The sequence below is a fragment of the Oxyura jamaicensis genome, chromosome 3 (genome assembly GCF_011077185.1).
Source record: "Oxyura jamaicensis isolate SHBP4307 breed ruddy duck chromosome 3, BPBGC_Ojam_1.0, whole genome shotgun sequence".
Taxonomy (NCBI): domain Eukaryota; kingdom Metazoa; phylum Chordata; class Aves; order Anseriformes; family Anatidae; genus Oxyura; species Oxyura jamaicensis.
Window position 1 is genome coordinate 26,094,340 of NC_048895.1, and position 17,815 is coordinate 26,112,154.

Genomic DNA, 17,815 nt, shown 5'->3' on the forward strand with positions numbered 1-17,815 from the left:
CCACTGAACTCACCTGACCCACATGTGCTGTTCAGGGCAGTGGTGAGCATCTCTGGCCAGCCTTTCAGGAGCCACCCAGACCCTCCAGCTGACAGGGCTAACAACAACAGTGGCCAGGCAGACACCTCTACCTGCAGTGAGCAAGGGCCAGGAGGAAATTCTTGGAAACTCCATTTGTGCTGGGTGAAAGCTCCACTGTTGCTGACTTAGCCAATAAAGAATACATATATGAAATGAGGAAAAAGTTTTTTGCTTCCCAACCCCTCCTAACATCCCTCTGGTCTGGCCTTCCCTTCCAGCACAGGTAGGGAGGGTCTTGCTTTGGCAGCTGCTGTCATGGACACATCCCCCATGGCAGATTGCTGGGGGTGAAAAGAGAGATGGCTCAGCATACTGTCAGCTGCAGTGACTGAAGTTGTGTCCCCTTTACAGGCAGGAGAGAACACAGCTAAGGCAAGATCCCGCCCTCTCTGCTCCCAGCTGCCTGTGGTACAGTTACAGCTTTACCCTCCAGGCCCTTCATAACAATCTCATTAAGACTCAAGCAGAGCTTGCCCATCAAATGCTATTGATCAGACAGCTCTCCTTCCTCCAGCGTGCGGCTGCCACTCAGTCCCACCACGTCCCAAACCTCTCCTCCTCTTAAAGCCTAAAAAAGCAGTGTCACCTCTCCCTCCCCTTGCTTTCCCTGGCTTTACATCATGATGGCTTTTTGAACCATCTGCTAAACATACTGCCCTGACACACTGGCTTCCTTCTGTAGCCTATTCCACCTCCCTCAGGGCTGACTTTTCGCAGCATCACGTATGCCACTAGCATAACTGAAAGCAAGTGGCTGGAGAGCACAAATGTGATCTGCCTATTCTCACTGCCTGAAAAAAAGTTGGAAAAAAAAAAAGAAAAAAAAAGCATCAGGGGGAAGGCAGGGGAGTTGGAGCTGAAAAACCACCTCTTCCTGCTACAGAGGGCAGCTCAGCAGTTGGGTGGAATTGCGTTGATTTGACTTTGTCCCATACGACAGCAGCCTGTGATCAGACGTCAAACTGGCAGACAGGGCAGGCAAAAAAGAAATGAGGACTACAGAAGCTTTCCAGCAGGTGTGACTTACAAGCCTTCCCACAACAGAAGGTCTGCTTTGAAATTCAGTCCTGGGCAAACATTGCAAGGCCAAGTCACTGCAGTCCCCAGTCCTAACACCAGCAAGGCAGGTCCAGCACAAACCATATCAATGACACAAAGAATGGTAAAGGGACATGCCCTTTGTCACACCTTGCAAGCCATGCATCATCTAACAAGCAGCCAGGGGCACTATCTGCTTCTTCATGAGAAACCACAGTCATCTTCCTCAGGCTGGGACAGCAATGTTGTAGCAGGGAGGAAGAAAGGAAAAGGGGCTCGCGCTTCCCTTTTCCATGTGCCCTGTCTATGCCTTGCGCTGGCTCATCAAACTGTACTGTCCCGTTAAGCAGACTCTCAGCTTCACTCATCAGGGAGGATTTCTTGGAGGAGTCAGCATCACAAGTGCTTCCCATCCTTCAGGTAACATCAGGTGAGCGCTGCACTGGTCATATCTCATCCAGAGCAGGATGGAACCCTCCCCAGTTTATCAAGCACAACTCCACCCTTTAAAATTATTTCGTACTATGGAAAGGAGTTAAAAGGACATGCCAGAGAGCTTTTTAGCTAAGCTCTCCTAAAGCCTCACTGCATCACCTCCCCAGGTCCTTCAGTGTCCCTCCACCTGAAAACACTAGTGGGGGGACACGCAGGATGGGGCCATGAGGATCACAGGGCCATAAGGAGCCTCAGGATGAGGGCTATGGACACAGGCCTATTCACAGCCCCATCTTACTTCGTTACCTTGGTGATGGCAGTGCTGCCCAGGCAGCATGCAGTCCCTGGGAACCAGCAGCACGTTAGCCTGTTTGTTCGTAAAACGAGTTCAACCACCCCTGCCTGTCTTATGCAGAGCTTTCTTCTTCTGTAGCCCTCAGGCAAGCCCCCCCAAAGAAAGAAGAGAAGGCTCTGGGGAGACCTTATAGTGGCCTTCCACTCAGTACCTAAAGGGGACCTACAGGAAAGCTGAGGAGGGACTCTTTGTCAGGGAATGTAGCTATAGGACAAGTGGTAATGCCTTTAAACTAAAAGAGGGTAGGTTTAGATTAGATGTTAGGAAGAAGTTCTTTACTCAGAGGGTGGTGAGGCACTGGCACAGGCTGCCCAGAGAAGCTGTGGATGTCCCATCCCTGGAAGTGCTCAAGGCCAGGCTGGATGGGGCTTTGGGCAGCCTTATCTGGTGGGAGGTGTCCCCACCCATGGCAGGGGATTGGAATTACGTGATCTTTAAGGTCCCTTCCAACGCAAACCATCCTGTGATTCCATGTTTCTGTCACAGGGTCGCTCACAAGCCTTGGAAGATGCATCCAGCTTCATTAGGTTGTGCTTGTCATGCGTCAAGGGCCACTGTTCATCAAGCTACAGTGGTGCATGAAGGGGGGAAAACAGTAGAGTGAGCTAACAGTGCTCTGCACTAAAGCTTTATGTAGAAGCATATGGCTTGGAGTATGGCTTACTTGTCTTCTTTCTTTTCTCGAGTCGCACAACCCCTGCTTGGTACGTGACGAGAGAGTGTGAGGGCCGGCCCTGCCCTGTCCTGCACGCCCTTGGAGGGGCAGCTGGCTCCGTGCGCTAATGAGGCCCCAGGCAGCCAGCAGCTGACAGACGCTGCTAAAGTGGGCTCCAAGGAGAGCAAAAGAATGACTCGGAGGTAGAAATGAAGCGATACAGATCTGCAGCCCGTGGGCCTCTGCGTTAAGACGATCCCGCTGGGTTGCAATGGCCATCAGCAGAGTTAACCTTCCGCTCTAATCACAATCATTAAATTCCTGCTAACGCCCCTGTCCTATGTATGTCCAAACAGCTCTGTTATCTGTCACCTCCCCTCACGGTGAGCCCGGCTCCCCACTGCCACAGCTCTCATTAACGCCGCTCTGGCTGGCTGATGAGGCGAGTGGCAGCCTGCTCTGGAGCCCAGATGAGTTTTGTGGACAGCAGGGGATGTTTATCCAACATGGAGGGGATGAAAGTGCAAACAAAGAGCGGCCGCACGATTGCTCAGGCATTGCGAAGAGCCACTCTCATTAAAGACAGACTCCCTGACAGGAATTAATCCAAAGTGACCACCCAGTGCGCTGAATTAGCACATGGGTCCAGGCTTGGCCGGGTGCAAATTGCAGGGGTCTGTCTGCCAGGTAGGGCTGAGCCTGTTCCACAGAGGGGAAAGGCAGGAAGGTGTTAAGCTGGCCTTCTTCTGCCCAAGTCTGCGTATAACAAGGTGCAGGGGAAACGGCAGCCTCGGGTCTCCTCGAGGGGCACAATGAAGATTAAACTCCCCTTCTGCACCAATACCGTCTCCTTCCTCTTTCTCCTGCAGCCTCAGGTCACAGATGGGTTCCAGCTCATTACGTGCACGGTAATTCTGCCACTATCCCCTGCAACTGTAACCACCAGCCCAGCTCAGATCTTTCCTCCAGGATGCAACCTGCTTGCCGTATGAGATGGCTTCTCATTTCTCTTTAATGTTAGAGCAGAGCTCTGGGAGGGGATAAAATACACAGAGAGAAACAAGCAACTTAAAAGGCTTTTTATTTTTTAAGCAAAGATCTGGTTTGAGGAGGCTGCTTTGAATCCCCAAGCAACGAAAAGCACTTTCAGTTGGAGTGCAGTGGCTCAGTGCCTTTCTGTGCTACAAGAGCACAGAGAAGAAAAAAGCTGACCAATCGCCCCAAAGCCTTCTGGATCAGCCCACAGCCAAATGACCCAAGGCTATGGACTCATTAAGTTCACTGGCTACACTGAAGTAAGACAGACAGCATTTGGACTAGTTGCCTTGAAGCAAGAAAGGGAAAATCTCCCCAAACCCCAGAACAGCCATCTGTGAGGCTCCTGCAGTTCTTCAATGGGGAAGTTTTCCCCACGGAATTGGCATTCAACCCTATGGCACTGCCTAGCCTACCTGACCGATGCACTCCAGGAAATCACAGCCTATTTAGAAAGACATACAACAAAGGCTTTATAAGAAGTTTGCTCCACAAAGCTATCGTATGTGCTTTGCCTGGGTCAGTGGCTCCAAGCTGTCAGGCTGTTTATTAGGTTTTAATCTAAGGTTAATTCTTATTCTACTGGAACTGGTTCATCTGCTGTGCCACTCAGCCTGTACCACGGTGCTGGGAACAATTGGCTCCTATGGAAATGCACCTGCCTGTGTTGCTGGAAGCCCCCATGCATTACTTAGGAAACCAAATTCCCCTAGACTGCTTGCAATCCCCACAGGAATGCCCAGCCAGCCAGTGGAAGCTGTTGAACAGGGAGAGTTGGAAGAGCCACAGCACCAACCAATTAATAAGCAGCACTTTTGCTCTCACCCAGCCCCATTTTCAGCAGCTGCAGCAAGCAAATTTAATTCAAGGGTTCCCAGGTGCCTTGCAAAGCATTCTGCGACTTAGGGATCTTCACATTACGTATGTCAAGAGCTCTTCAAGCAAACTGGGGAGAGCAAAAGGAAAACCAGCAAAGCATGTCACAGTCAGTGGGCGTCCCAGTTGGCTGCTCTTTGGAGGCCAGCTCAGTGATAGCTAACTTCCCCCCAGACAGCCCCTCACCACCCAGCAGGTACCCCAAAGGGGTGTGCTGTTCGATTCTCCTGCACCCGTAGGACACTGAAGAGCACTTGGTCATAGAGGCCAGGGAGATCCCAGGGCTGGAGGAGGAGCTGGCTGGGTAAGTTTTCATCAGGTTGATGATGGCAATAAATCAATCGATAAATCAATCACTTGTAATGTCTTTTTTTTTTTTTTTTTTTTTTTTTTTTTTTAAATCTGGGGAGAATATCCCACTTCAGTCCCAGCTCTCTAGGAAGGTTTTTGTGCCACCCCAGCTAGAACCTGGACAGTGCACAGGCAACCAGCACCTCAGCATGAGATGCAAGTGGACTCATAGTAGGAGGGCCAGGAGGCAATATCATGAACACCCTTTCCAGACTGTTTCCTGCTTGTGCTCAACAGAACTGGGTAACAAAACTCCCCTGCTTCTTCCTTGCTCTGCTGTCCCTTATTCAGATCCAAGCCACCACAATGGGAACTGTAGCCGTAGCCATTTCTAAGAGCCTCCCATACATGAGATTGGATTACAGCAAGGTCACAGTACAACACTCCTCCAAAATACACTGCTCAAGAGTCAATACTATGTAGTGCAGCTGCACAAGAAACTTTAACAGCAGTAACTGACAGGGTGTGAACAAAATCAAAAGGTTTAACTTTCACAGGCCCTCAGCTTCCTTAAGGTCATAACTTAAAGCAGAAATGTGGCTTTTACTTCTCTTAATCCTTTTCAGTAGGAGCTCAATGAGGACAAGATCCGAGATTACTTTTAGGCACTATGCAAAAGGAAAAAAACTCAATATCACTGGAGAAAGATAAAAATCACAAATTAGTTTGTTGAGTTGCTGTGCTGATAATAGCAAAACTTGGCTAACGGGGAAGGGGTACTATGACAAACTGCCTTCATTATTAGAGGCTCCCCTGTGTCCTGCATTATTATTAAGCACTGACAATGCGCTCTGCGCTGTATGAATCACAAACAAAGGCTGTCCCACCCCAGAGAGCTCACAAGCAAACGGAGACATAAAACTGAAGCCTACTGTGCAGAACTAGAGGAGAGAGACACTGGGATCTTTTTAATTATTTTGTTTTCTATCTGCAGTAAACAAACTTCTTACAAAATGCATTTGCTTCCAAGCTACTACTGAATGGCAAGAACCGCCAATTTTAAGTGTCCCCATTTTTAAAATGTGTTGAATGCAGGCACTTTGCTGAGCTTGGATGAAAGTACCAGGCAATTCTGCTAGGTTAATGTGCTCTTTAAAAACATCTGACTCTTTTACCTAACCTTCTCCAACCAGTGATCTCTTCAACATTTCCTCAGTTCAGCCCCCGCCCCACCCGCCCCTGCTCTGGCATGATTTCTCTTCAGATTCAGAAAACCTTGAAACCCACTTCTCTTCCCCTGCAGAGTGTATGTAGTCCCAATAGCTTCATTACTGAGACAGTATGAAAGCCCTTTTGCAACACAAACAGACACTGACTTTTTTCCTGCAGTTCCTGCCTGGAGAGCTCTTCAGCTTATTCCCTTTATTTCATACAAGTGGGGAGGGTAGAATTCCACTTGCTTGAATCTTTGGCCTATAAAATCTCTAAAACCTACTAATGACTGTGGGCTTTTGTTCATATTAAAACCCCCTTCAGAACACTGAGCATTAACAGTCCGAGGGGAGGCAGCGGAGCTTTGAAAGCTCTCGATTGTACCCAACACCTGACTTAATGAACACTGAGCTGTGTACTCAGCCTGTCTCTCCCATTCAGCAGGGAAGGCACAAGACCATCAGGGTCTGGCAGTTTCCCCAACTACAGCTCTTAATCAGCAAGGAGACATTGATGGAGCTGCTTTCTGAGGTTCTCTTCCCAAGAGCACGCACTGAGGCTCCAGAAGAGCAGACCTTACCTGCCTGACTTCCAGGCGATACTTGAGGATGGGATCCACAGCATCAGGCTCCTTCTGTGTCCACTGCAAGATGTAAGAGTAATTCTTGGATTGCTTCTGGCTCAAGGTGGGGTTGGGAGTATCATAGTAAAACTCTGGGCTGTAAGCTTTTGCTGAAGAAAAAAAAAAAAAAGGAGGAAAGTAAAGAGTGGGATGGAAGTGGAACATAAATTACAAAGAGATGCAGTGAGAGTGGAAGGGGACTACTCACACAATTTGCCTTTGACATGACAGATCCCTTTAATGTTCCACTTGGTGTTGCATAGACATGCTAAACTGTCCATGACATCTTTCTCTGTGGATCACTACTGCTTTCCCAGCCTAACTTACTGGGAGGGTTCACAGACCTGCAACACCAGTGGGGCATGGCCAACACCCGAAAAGGTGGGAACAGCTTCAGTTCTCCAGCTGGAGCCAGCTCTCATATTTTCTGTCTTGCTTTTGTAGTTCGGACTGAGGTAACAGCTTTAAACTGGCACTTCTCTTTCATCTGCTGCTTTACAGAGTCCCCTGCTAACAATCCCTGAAGAAAGACAATTTGGCCAGTAGGTCATAGGAAAAGCATTATTTATCACACAGGAACCATGGCATTTAAAAGGAGACCTTGTCCTTCTGCATCTCCCCTACCCTGGTAGCACAGTGTTCCAGCCTCTTTGTAATGTGACAGTCAACTCTGCAGCAAAGGGGATGCTGACCTCAGCCAGGGTGAGAACAGCAGGAGCTTTGGCAAGGGCAGAGATGCCTTTTCTAAATCCACTTCTCCTCTTAAAAACAGAGGGCAGCAGGAGGAAAAAAGAAACACAGAAGAAACAATGTACTGGAGAGAAATTGGATGGTTCAGAGAATAAGGGATTTCCCATCATTTCTCCAGCTGCTGCTGTCCCAAACCAGTAACAAGCAGGGCTTGAAAGCTGGCTGCCTGCAAAGCCCATCCAATTTGCTGGAAGTGACTGAGAGCCCTCCCTGGCACTGCCCTTCCAAACCTGCCCCAAAGCACTGCCACGAGGCAATGCTGGCTGCAGCCCAGTGGGCAGCAGGCATGGATGGACAGCAGGATAGTAAGTATAAGCTTGTACAGAGAGATACGACAGGCTCAAGCTTTCTCTTTCCTCATTATATGACATAATTGTCCCAAAATGTCACCATGTCCACACAGATGAACTTTGGCTTAAGTGTTGTACCCAGCTCTTCAAACTGAGTCAGAAACAACTTGAGGTCTTACCCCAAACTGTCCTGTCTGAAATTACCTTCCCTTCTCCCTCTGCAATTCATTTTTTTGGGAGGTGCTGGGCAAGGCTGGCCCTGAACTCAAAGCCTCCTTTCTGAGGTCAGGTCCAATCCAGACCTACGCAGACCAGAATCACACAGAGCAGAGCAGACACAAACAGCATCTCCCCAGGCAGTCTGCTGCACCTTGCCACTTGAATCATGGGCCCTGCCATTCAGTGTGGTTATAATTAGGCTCGAAAGGATTCAATGTTTATTTTTTATGTACTCGGATGGATAATATTGATGTTTATTTCCAAGTCCTTTTTTTCTTATTATTTTTATTGACTTGAATTTTTGCACAAGCAAGAAGTTCAGAACCACCTCAGAGACTAATTGCTGCTTATTCAACTTGTATTGACTGTGGAAGTCAAGCTTCATAATGGATTCAGAAATAAAATCAGAACTGATGATAATCATAATCTTGCATGATATTAATTCCTTATTAATTGACTCTAAAATAGAAATAGAAGCTAAAAAAAAGTCCTTCCAACAGAAAGGAAGCACATCAAAATACTTTTGGAACTTCCTTTCTGGAAACTTTTACCATTGCCAGAAAGTTTTTTCTTTTTCTTTCAGCTGACAGGAAGAGCTAAAGGTTATTCACTCAGTCTTTCAGGGCTTTTGTGAGCTTGCAGATAGTGGGAGAGCAGCTGGTGACCAGTATGGGTGGCCCTGATAACTTGCTCAAGGGAGTGGGTTAGATGCCTCACTATTCTTTCAAAATATTACCAAAAAAGCTGATCTCCCATCCACAGAAGAAACTAATCCCATCCCATCCCATAGACCTTGGCAGGTTTATGTACTCTGTTTCCAGTATGTCTGAACGCCTCACAGTCACAACTGAGTCACAGCCTCCCCATCAGATAGGAAGGTTCATGGACCTTCTTTCACAGAACAGAAACAAAAAGAGACTATGCTGTCCCTCCACAGAGGAAATCTGCAGCAGATGTGAATTTAAACCAGAGCCCAAGCTCCCTAGTCCAGACACTGGATTATTTTTCAGGTTGCTCTAGAGGTCTAATTGATTTGTAGCTGTGCAGGACACAGGCGGAGATGTTTGGAGCTGAAAAGCCAGCATCAGCTATCAACACCTTGGAAGAAGATGAGAGACACAGAAAAACAAATGCTTGCAGCTTTCCAGATGAGGGCTGTATAGGGATGACCACTACTTTCTGCTGAGGGGATCTTTTCTCATGGGGCATGCCATAGCACATAGGATGGCAGTGTGTACTTGTTACTACTTCCACCAAGAAACTGGGAACCTGGGAGCACTCCCAAACTTGTTAAGAACAAAGTTTGCCCTGATGGGTTGCCCATAGTGAAATATGGTTTGCTGTGTAGTTAGTGAGATGAGAGTTGCAAGCATATGAAGAAAGAGTAGATAGCCAAGGCTCTGAAGCATAATCCACTGCCAGAAAAATTCTGGGAGATACCCACGGTGAGGGTAAGGTCCTGAAAAATGCTCCTAAAATAGAAATGGTTTGGGTTGCCCCATTCCTGAGTTACAGCATAACTGAGCTTTTCCAGACCCTAGGAAAGATTTAAAGATTTGCTTTAAAGTCTGACCTCTTTGCATATTATTTATTCTCTCTCTCTCTTTTTTTTTTCCCCTAGCCCTGTTTTGACATGTATTATAAATTGGCCCTATTCTGGAAAAACAATATTTTGGCTGAATTAACTGTTTATTAAGGCAACTTCATCTGAGAGCTTGTCTAGAATCTAGTGCCCAAGCCAATTCTGAGGTCATGGGAAAAACAGATTTAATGATCAGTTAGAGAGGCTAGGTCAGATGTGTGGTTTTAGGTGCTATAACTCTGCCATCCCGCTCTGCAGTTGCAGGTACTAGGAAGCAGCCCTTGTGTGTGCTGGAAAAACAAAACAAAACAGAAAACTGAGCAGCAAATCCACTAGTACTAATATCCAACCCCAAATCACGTTTGTCCTATCAGACAATGTGATACAAAGACAGCCTGGAGTCATAGGGAAGGCATAGGAATACATGGTACCATTGGTTTGTTTGTTTGTTTCAGAGGGGAAATCTGATGTTTTTGGAGACTGCTGGCAGGATGTAGAGCCTTTCAATCGTCCTTGGTCAATACTTATCTACCAAGCTTGAAAATACTACTACGAAGCCTGAAAGCTGATGGCAGCCTCGGGTTTTAGTCCCATATCTTTTGGGCAAATTTCGAAATACTGCTCACATACAACAGCGGCTGGCAGTAACTGCCCCGGGTCCATCCCAGATGTGAAGGACTGCCTGGATGATGGAGACACAAGTCCCTGTGGACTTACAGAAAGTCACCCCTCCTGAACACAATGCCATGCACAAAGGAGGCAGCAGAAGTGGGACATGCTGCTCGTACCAGCATTTACTGGGAGCAAGCTTCCCACCTCCGTGTCCCCACCTAACAGCTCGCTCTGTGACTTACCAGACACCTGGAAGAGGCAGGCGGACACCCCCACGTCGTTGGAAATGCTGCACTCGTAGTTCCCGCTGGTCTCCCGGCTCACGCTGTCCACCTTCAGCTCGGAGTAATCCTGCTGCTCTGCCGGGGGCTGCGCCAGGAGGGTCCCGTTGAAACGCCAGACAGAGGTGGCCACCTTCATGGGGCTGCCCTTCAGCATGGTGCAGCGCAGGGTGACGCTGCGCCCCACGCCCTGGCGCACGTCCTGGAAGGCTGGCTCCACCACCGGCGGGACTGGGGACCGAACAGAGCAACAGATGCCATCAGAGGACAGCCACCCCACTCGGCACGGCCACCGTGACACTGCCTCTGAAGAGACAGGCACTGATTACTTCCGAGGGGATATTTGTTTTATATCTGGAGACAGATTTGTTGGACTAAAAGCAGCGATAACCACCTGGCGTCTCCTTCTGACTGGGCTGGAGCCACGTATCCACTCCCTCCCATTTATTAGGTCGGGGGGCCTTTAGCAAGTTCTCATCCCACGGGGAGACACTGCTCGGGGGAGCTACCAAGCCCTGCTCTTTCATATGGAAAGTGCAACTTCTGCAGGTGAGCACCACAGCTTGGGTTCAGTCCTTGGGTCCCAATCAGAATAACCATGGTCCTCATCCCTCGTATCCAGCATAATCTGCACTACCCAAGCAGGCAGGAACACTCCCAGGCAGTATCATTCACATCCTGTTCAGCGTCCAACAGGGCTATCAGAGACACCACGTTCAGATGGAGAGACGAACACTGTGTGTCCTCAGACCTCAAGGGATGTTAGAGGACCTCTCCCAGATGCATCAGATACACCAGTAAAATACACCAGAGACTGGCTACCAGGACCCTAAGCCCTATTCTAATCTCTGCCAGCAACGCCCTGATGTCATGAGTTGAATCACTTCTCTCCATGCCAGTTTCTTTGCCAGTTACATGAGAGTGATGATATGTGGACGTCTTCCTAGGAAAGAAGGTTAACTCTTGGTTCTTTAGCACTTGTAAAAAATTACAGGAACCTCATGATTTGGGCATGGCTGAGACAGAGCAAGTAGAAAGCCTGTGTTGGTATTGCTTGGGTCAAAAACCTTATTTAACACAGTGGCAGAGGACCTCAGTCTCCACAGCCATCTGGTGGACATGTTTCATATGCAATAAGTTCTTAATTAAAACACTGGAGCATGGGAATAACCAGCAACTCTCCCTCTAAAATGAGAAAAGGCTTCCTGAACACAAAGCAGCTGTTAGCCCAAACGGACAAGAGGGAGAACAGATTTATAGCAGCTCCGGCACCATCACAACTCACCATCTCTGGGTTCAGAGCACCTGCTCTTCCACTGACAACTTCCTACAAAGCACCTGTCCCCTCTAAATGTCTGCAGAGCTGCCAAGCATGGGTCCCCTCCCGCAGCCTGACCCCAGCAAGGCCCTCCTACAGCTCTGTAAAACTGCTGACTTCTCCATCAGCCACTGTATAGGTCTGCCGCGCAGTGTCCTCTCCCTATGGACACAGCTGAACCTGTGGGTATGCATCACACGAGCACTCCCTCCACCCGGCAGCCCTGCTCGACTGTGGCTGATTGTTTTCTAGGTATCTGTTCTCAGCTCTCAGCCTCTGGGCCCTTTACTGCACTTAAGTGGATTAAAAGCAACCCTTGACTGAGCTCACGTCGCCGTGCTGAGTAGCATGGTCAGCTCATTACAGATGGCTTTGCTAGCAATGTGTCTCAGCGGGTGCTCCAAGCACTGACTTGCCTTTGGCTCGCATGTCTCCCACCTCACGGTGAGAATTATGTGAGAAATTGTTTGATTAGACCTAGTGCCGTGAATGTGTCATCTCCATCCCTAGCTGCTATCCCATTTCTTGGGTCACATCTGCTCCTTAATTGAAGATGGTGGGGTCTCACATTATAATCAAGGCCGGCTGGTGACATAGGAAAAAAATAAAAAAAAAAAAAGAAAGAAAAAGAAATATAGGAGACAGGAGAGAAAGGAAGGTTTAAAAATAACATGTCACAGCAGCTCCAGATGTGCTCAAAACAATCCACATCACAGAAGGGAGAGAGAGGAATGGGAGACGAGCACTGTGTGTGGAGCTGAGAGAGAGGAAGAGAAAAGGTCTGAAAGAGGACAAAGTGCCCCCCACAAAGCCATAGCCTGTGCCCCTCTGTTAGGGAGGGCCTGGGGCTGGGAAAGGGACACTGAGGAGCAGGGCTGGGACTGTCCAGATCCTTCCTTAGGTCCCAGGAACAGCAGGGCAGCCATGGATGCGGAAGATATTTAATCTTCTTCAGCTGGGAAATGGGATTTACTTGGTTTGCACTGGGACAGGCTCAGGACCTATATTATCACCTTGTGAAGGGAATGTCTCAAAGTACCTACACATTAAAATCTGATAGTATTTTCTCCTCTTGTCTCTGGCACTAGGAAACACCCAACAAGCCTTAACCGTGCAGGTGGTCCTGGAGCCCCTGAGTTTTCTGGAAAGAGAGCAGAAGGAGGTCATCCATCAGCACAAAGGATGCAGCTCCATGGCAAAGGGCAGCTGGTGCCGAAGGACGCCACTGGTTATGAAAGAAGTGAATGGTCAACAGCAATTACAGAGCCAGACATCAGCTCTGGCCTCCCGCACCTGCTGGGGAGCCCACACTTCTGCAGGTAGGCTACGCATAAAAGGGAGACCCATGACCAAGGCGGGGATTCAGATTGCAAACCCTAGTGGATAACCCCATGGCCTTTTCTCATTCTCAGCTTAACACAAAAGAAAGCTTGTTTAAATGAGCTGGTACTCCGACTGCCTCAGAGCAGAGCCCTCCAACACGACTCCTGCACAGATACCCTGGGGGAGCTGCAGGAAATTATAATGATTTTCCAGGTGCCTCTGACACCCACAGGGAAGCAGCATCCCTGCTGGCTGTAAGGGAACTGATCTGCTGTGCACAGCAATATCGGGCTGTTCTGGCTCACTAAGCTGTTCTGGTGCTCTTTGGGGAGCCTGGGAATCAGACCCAGTTTTTAGCCTGCTTCCAAATGAGGGTCCTTGTCCAGAGGCTCCTGAAATGCCTTCCCGTGCCTCCCTGATCTCCAATGCAGGCAGCCGAGGTGCTCTGTTAAGCAGCAGCCACATCCCAGGCGGCAGGTAGCTACACTTGAAGAGGGAGGTAAAAAAAAACCAACAACCAACCCTTTGCATACACAGGGCACCAGGATTCCCTGGTAGGCATCACGGCAAACAAATATAGGCGATTACTGCTTTCTCTCAGCACAGCTTAGCTCTGAAAGAGCGAGCCGGCAGGAGGAACGCTGGAGGGGGTGAAGAGGGCAGCGCATTGCAGTTGTAGGCAGCGATGAAGGAGCAGGGCTCCTCCGGCAACCTTGTTAAGATGCGGCTGCTGTGAGAAACAAGGCAGGGCAGCCTGCCTTCACAGTAGAATTATTGTGCGACAGAAGAAAACATAATCACTCACCTGCTCGTTAGGAGCAAATCAAATCAGCCCAACACAGGCAACCTACTCCAGTGTGCCAGGCACCGGGCTGCAAAGCCAGGCTGCAGGCAGCTCCCTTGCTGTGAGCCCGAGCAGATGCTCTGCGCGGAAGGGGTTGCTAAACTGGCATGGTGTTCACAATGATGAAAGGCAAGAGCGAGAGAAGCACAACAAAGTGTCAAGTGTCAGGGGGTGTTGCTTTGTACCCCAATAAGCTCTCATTTTCTTGGTTTCATTGGAAATGCAGGACTGAATTGCACTGTTGTGCCATATGAGTGAGAAAAGCATTGGCCACTGGGTTGCGGCCAAGTCTGCAAATACTTGTTTTAAATGTCTATTCTTATTTTAGCCTTTTGGAAAGGAGGACTGTTCTTCCTCACAAGAGTCAAAGCATTTACTGGAGAGACCACAGTCTTTATGCAGTGTCACGTTGTGGTTCTACACAGGCACGGCTCCATGATCCCTGTGATGCCATCTCTTTGCTGCTGGTCCCCACCAAGCTCAGATGCCTCCAGAAGGCATCTACTTGTGTCAGGGATGCTTCCTCCACCAGGGATTAAGTCAGGGCACCCCAGGATGGCAGCAATGAACCACGAACACCTTCTACTCTGCCCTCCAGAGTCCCAGTCATCATTTACATTTCTATTTAAATCTGTAAAGTACAGCACTTAACATAAGCTATGAAAATAGCAAGCCTTGCTAGGTTAGAAAGCAGCTTGATTTTCAGCAGCTCTCAGCCTAATCTGCTGAATGAGTCCCTCCAAGCTTAGCCATGCAATTACAGCACCAGTGGGACTCCTGCTTGCAGGCTCCACCTCACCCTGTGTGTGTGAGCTGATAATTGACCACTCATTTATGGAATTAAAACTGCAAAGGACGCACAGAAAATGTGGTATGAAAGACTGCACTTTCCGCTTAGTTACAATTATTAGCTGTGTTTTGTTACTCAAAGTTGCTAAATATATCAGACCATGATTTTTCTCTGGAAAAGAAATCAGCATGGGCTGCTATCAAGGTCTTATGGAACATATGCATGGGTTTATGGAAGGCAGGTCCTGCTTGACGAACCTGATCTCCTTCTATGACAAAGTGTCGCGCAGGGTGGACGAGGGAAAGGCTGTGGATGTGGTCTACCTTGACTTCAGCAAGGCTTTTGACACCGTCTCCCACAGCATTCTCCTCAAGAAACTGGCTGCTCTTGGCTTGGACTGGCGCACGCTTCGTTGGGTTAGAAACTGGCTGGATAGCCGGGCCCAAAGAGTCGTGGTAAATGGAGTCAAGTCCAGTTGGAGGCCAGTCACTAGTGGCGTCCCCCAGGGCTCGGTGCTGGGGCCGGTCCTCTTTAACATCTTCATCAATGATCTGGATGAGGGCATTGAGTGCACCCTCAGTAAGTTTGCAGATGACACCAAGTTAGGTGCGTGTGTCGATCTGCTCGAGGGTAGGAAGGCTCTGCAGGAGGATCTGGAGAGGCTGGACCGATGGGCTGAGGTCAACTGCATGAAGTTCAACAAGGCCAAGTGCCGGGTCCTGCACCTGGGGCGTAATAACCCCAAGCAGAGCTACAGGCTGGGAGATGAGTGGTTGGAGAGCTGCCAGGCGGAGAAGGACCTGGGAGTGATAGTGGACAGTCAGCTGAATATGAGCCAGCAGTGTGCTCAGGTGGCCAAGAAGGCCAACGGCATCCTGGCTTGTATCAGAAATAGTGTGACCAGCAGGGCTAGGGAGGTGATCGTCCCCCTGTACTCGGCTCTGGTGAGGCCGTACCTCGAGTACTGTGTTCAGTATTGGGCCCCTCGCTACAAGAAGGACATGGAGGTGCTTGAGCGGGTCCAAAGAAGGGCGACAAAGCTGGTGAGGGGCCTGGAGAACAAGTCCTACGAGGAGCGGCTGAAGGAGCTGGGCTTATTCAGCCTGGAGAAGAGGAGGCTCAGGGGCGACCTTATTGCTCTCTACAGATACCTTAAAGGAGGCTGTAGCGAGGTGGGGGTTGGCCTGTTCTCCCACGTGCCTGGTGACAGGACGAGGGGGAATGGGCTAAAGTTGCGCCAGGGGAGTTTTAGGTCAGATGTTAGGAAGAGCTTCTTTACTGAAAGGGTTGTGAGGCATTGGAACAGGCTGCCCAGGGAGGTGGTGGAGTCACCATCCCTGGAAGTCTTCAAAAGACGTTTAGATGTAGAGCTTAGGGATATGGTTTAGTGGGGACTGTTAGTGTTAGGTTAGAGGTTGGACTCGATGATCTTGAGGTCTCTTCCAACCTAGAAATTCTGTGATTCTGTGATTCTGTGATATATGACTCTATCCAGGGTCTATATAGACTATATCCAGTCTATTACATTCTCGTAGGTACCCTCCTGCAGTTGCACTGGATTTATCTAGATAACCAAAGCAATGCCAGCAGAGGGTACTTTTTTTTTTTTTTTTTTTTTTTTAATCCAGTTCCTGGTCCCATAATCCAGGGTGCTAGATAGGTCACAGGCATCACAGTGTTGCACTCTTAACTTCACAGCCAGTAGAAAACTCCATGGAGTTCCAGGAGAGACCACAGCTCTCCACTCAAACCAGAGGGAAGCTCTTTTGCTATCACAAGGCTGAGAAGTCACAGCTGAGTAATTCTATTCCCTCCAGTAGCACCCACAATCCACACACCAACAACGCACATTGGGCACCAGCCAAAGCAGTTTCCATTTGGAGACAAATATCCAACTAATATTTGCAAGCTCAGTCTCCTCTGCTTGTTTCTGAGATATAATTGAGTAGTTAGGAGAGGGGAGATGGAGGAAGGCTAGCTCAACCAATCTGAGCTAAAAGCCAGAATATTTCTTTCATCTTCTATGCCTTTTGCCTTTGCACTTCAGTTTCCCCACGTATAAAGAGATAAAATGTGTATTTCTGCAAAATGCTTGAAAGCCAATTTGCAAGTATTGTTATTTCAAACAAAACAAATTTGTTTGAGTACATTTTCTGCCAGACAAGTGGGTGGAGGAACCAGAGGAGCAGGGCTGAGAGCAGAGCAGGGTTAGCACTGTGCTAGTTGACTGCTTCTAAAAGAAGAACAAATGAAATAAATTCACTACCAGCTTTTCTGCTTTCTTCTTCTCTGAACTTTCCAAGCCAATTAGCTCAACCTGTCTTCACCTTGTTTTAACAAAGAGGGATTTGCTAAAGGATTTCCTCTTCAGCATGATGAGCTGTGGTGATTAATACATGAGATCCCCTAGCTCACTTTGCAAAGTGCTTCTTGAAAGTCCATGCTGGGTGGGAGTTTCCTGACCTTCTGCCTCACGTATATGTCTCCTCAAAAAAGATCTGTCCCAGACATACTGGAACTCCACTCAGACTCACTGCCCAGTTAATTCATGCTAACAAGACACTACAAAGACGAGCATTCCCTTGCAGTGTAAAGCCACCTCATTCCCATGCCTCACTTACCTTCAAGTGCCTGCTTTCAAAACAGTGCACTCCCCTAATTGAAACAGATGAGTGGGAAAGGGTGATGTATGTGCAGAAGACATACACATGTGAAACACATGCTGTTAACCCTTCCCCCCACCCACACAACACCCAATTAGAAGAGTTATTCACAAAAGAAGTAAAGCGGGTAAGAGAGTGGGCATGCCTATTTTGGAACTAATGTCTACAATGACAGCCCGACCAATGACACAACCCAAATCTAGACTTTGCAGGAAAACGTTGTCTCTAACTCACAGGCAATTTTGCTGGTTATAGCACGGTGAAGCAGGATGAGAGCTACACCAGATCTGGGATTCTCTTGCCCACCCATGCACCCACAAGGGGAAGTCCTCCTGTTTGAAGCAGCGTCAGACCACCAACTCTCCACTCAGGTTTTGCTTCTGTCTCCTAAAAGATAACAAGATGCCAGCTCATACCCATGCATCCATTATTACATGCTTCTGTTTAACAAATTGGGCTGGCAGTGACATCCTGCTCCCAACAGCATATAAATAGTTTAGATGCAAACATTCACTAACAATCAGCCAATGATACTCTTTCCCC

At 48.5% G+C, this 17,815-nt stretch overlaps 1 protein-coding gene across 2 annotated transcripts in view; it reads right to left on the reverse strand.

Moving 5' to 3' along the window:
- Positions 1 to 17,815, reverse strand: part of MDGA1 (MAM domain containing glycosylphosphatidylinositol anchor 1) — a 141,033-nt gene that overhangs the window by 44,033 nt on the left and 79,185 nt on the right. For both annotated transcript variants that reach the window (XM_035321656.1, XM_035321657.1), the window contains exons 9-10: positions 10,296 to 10,565; positions 6,559 to 6,710 (exon numbers count right to left, since the gene is read on the reverse strand). In XM_035321656.1, the coding sequence (XP_035177547.1) occupies positions 6,559 to 6,710; positions 10,296 to 10,565 (422 nt within the window). The remainder of the gene's footprint in view (positions 1 to 6,558; positions 6,711 to 10,295; positions 10,566 to 17,815) is intronic.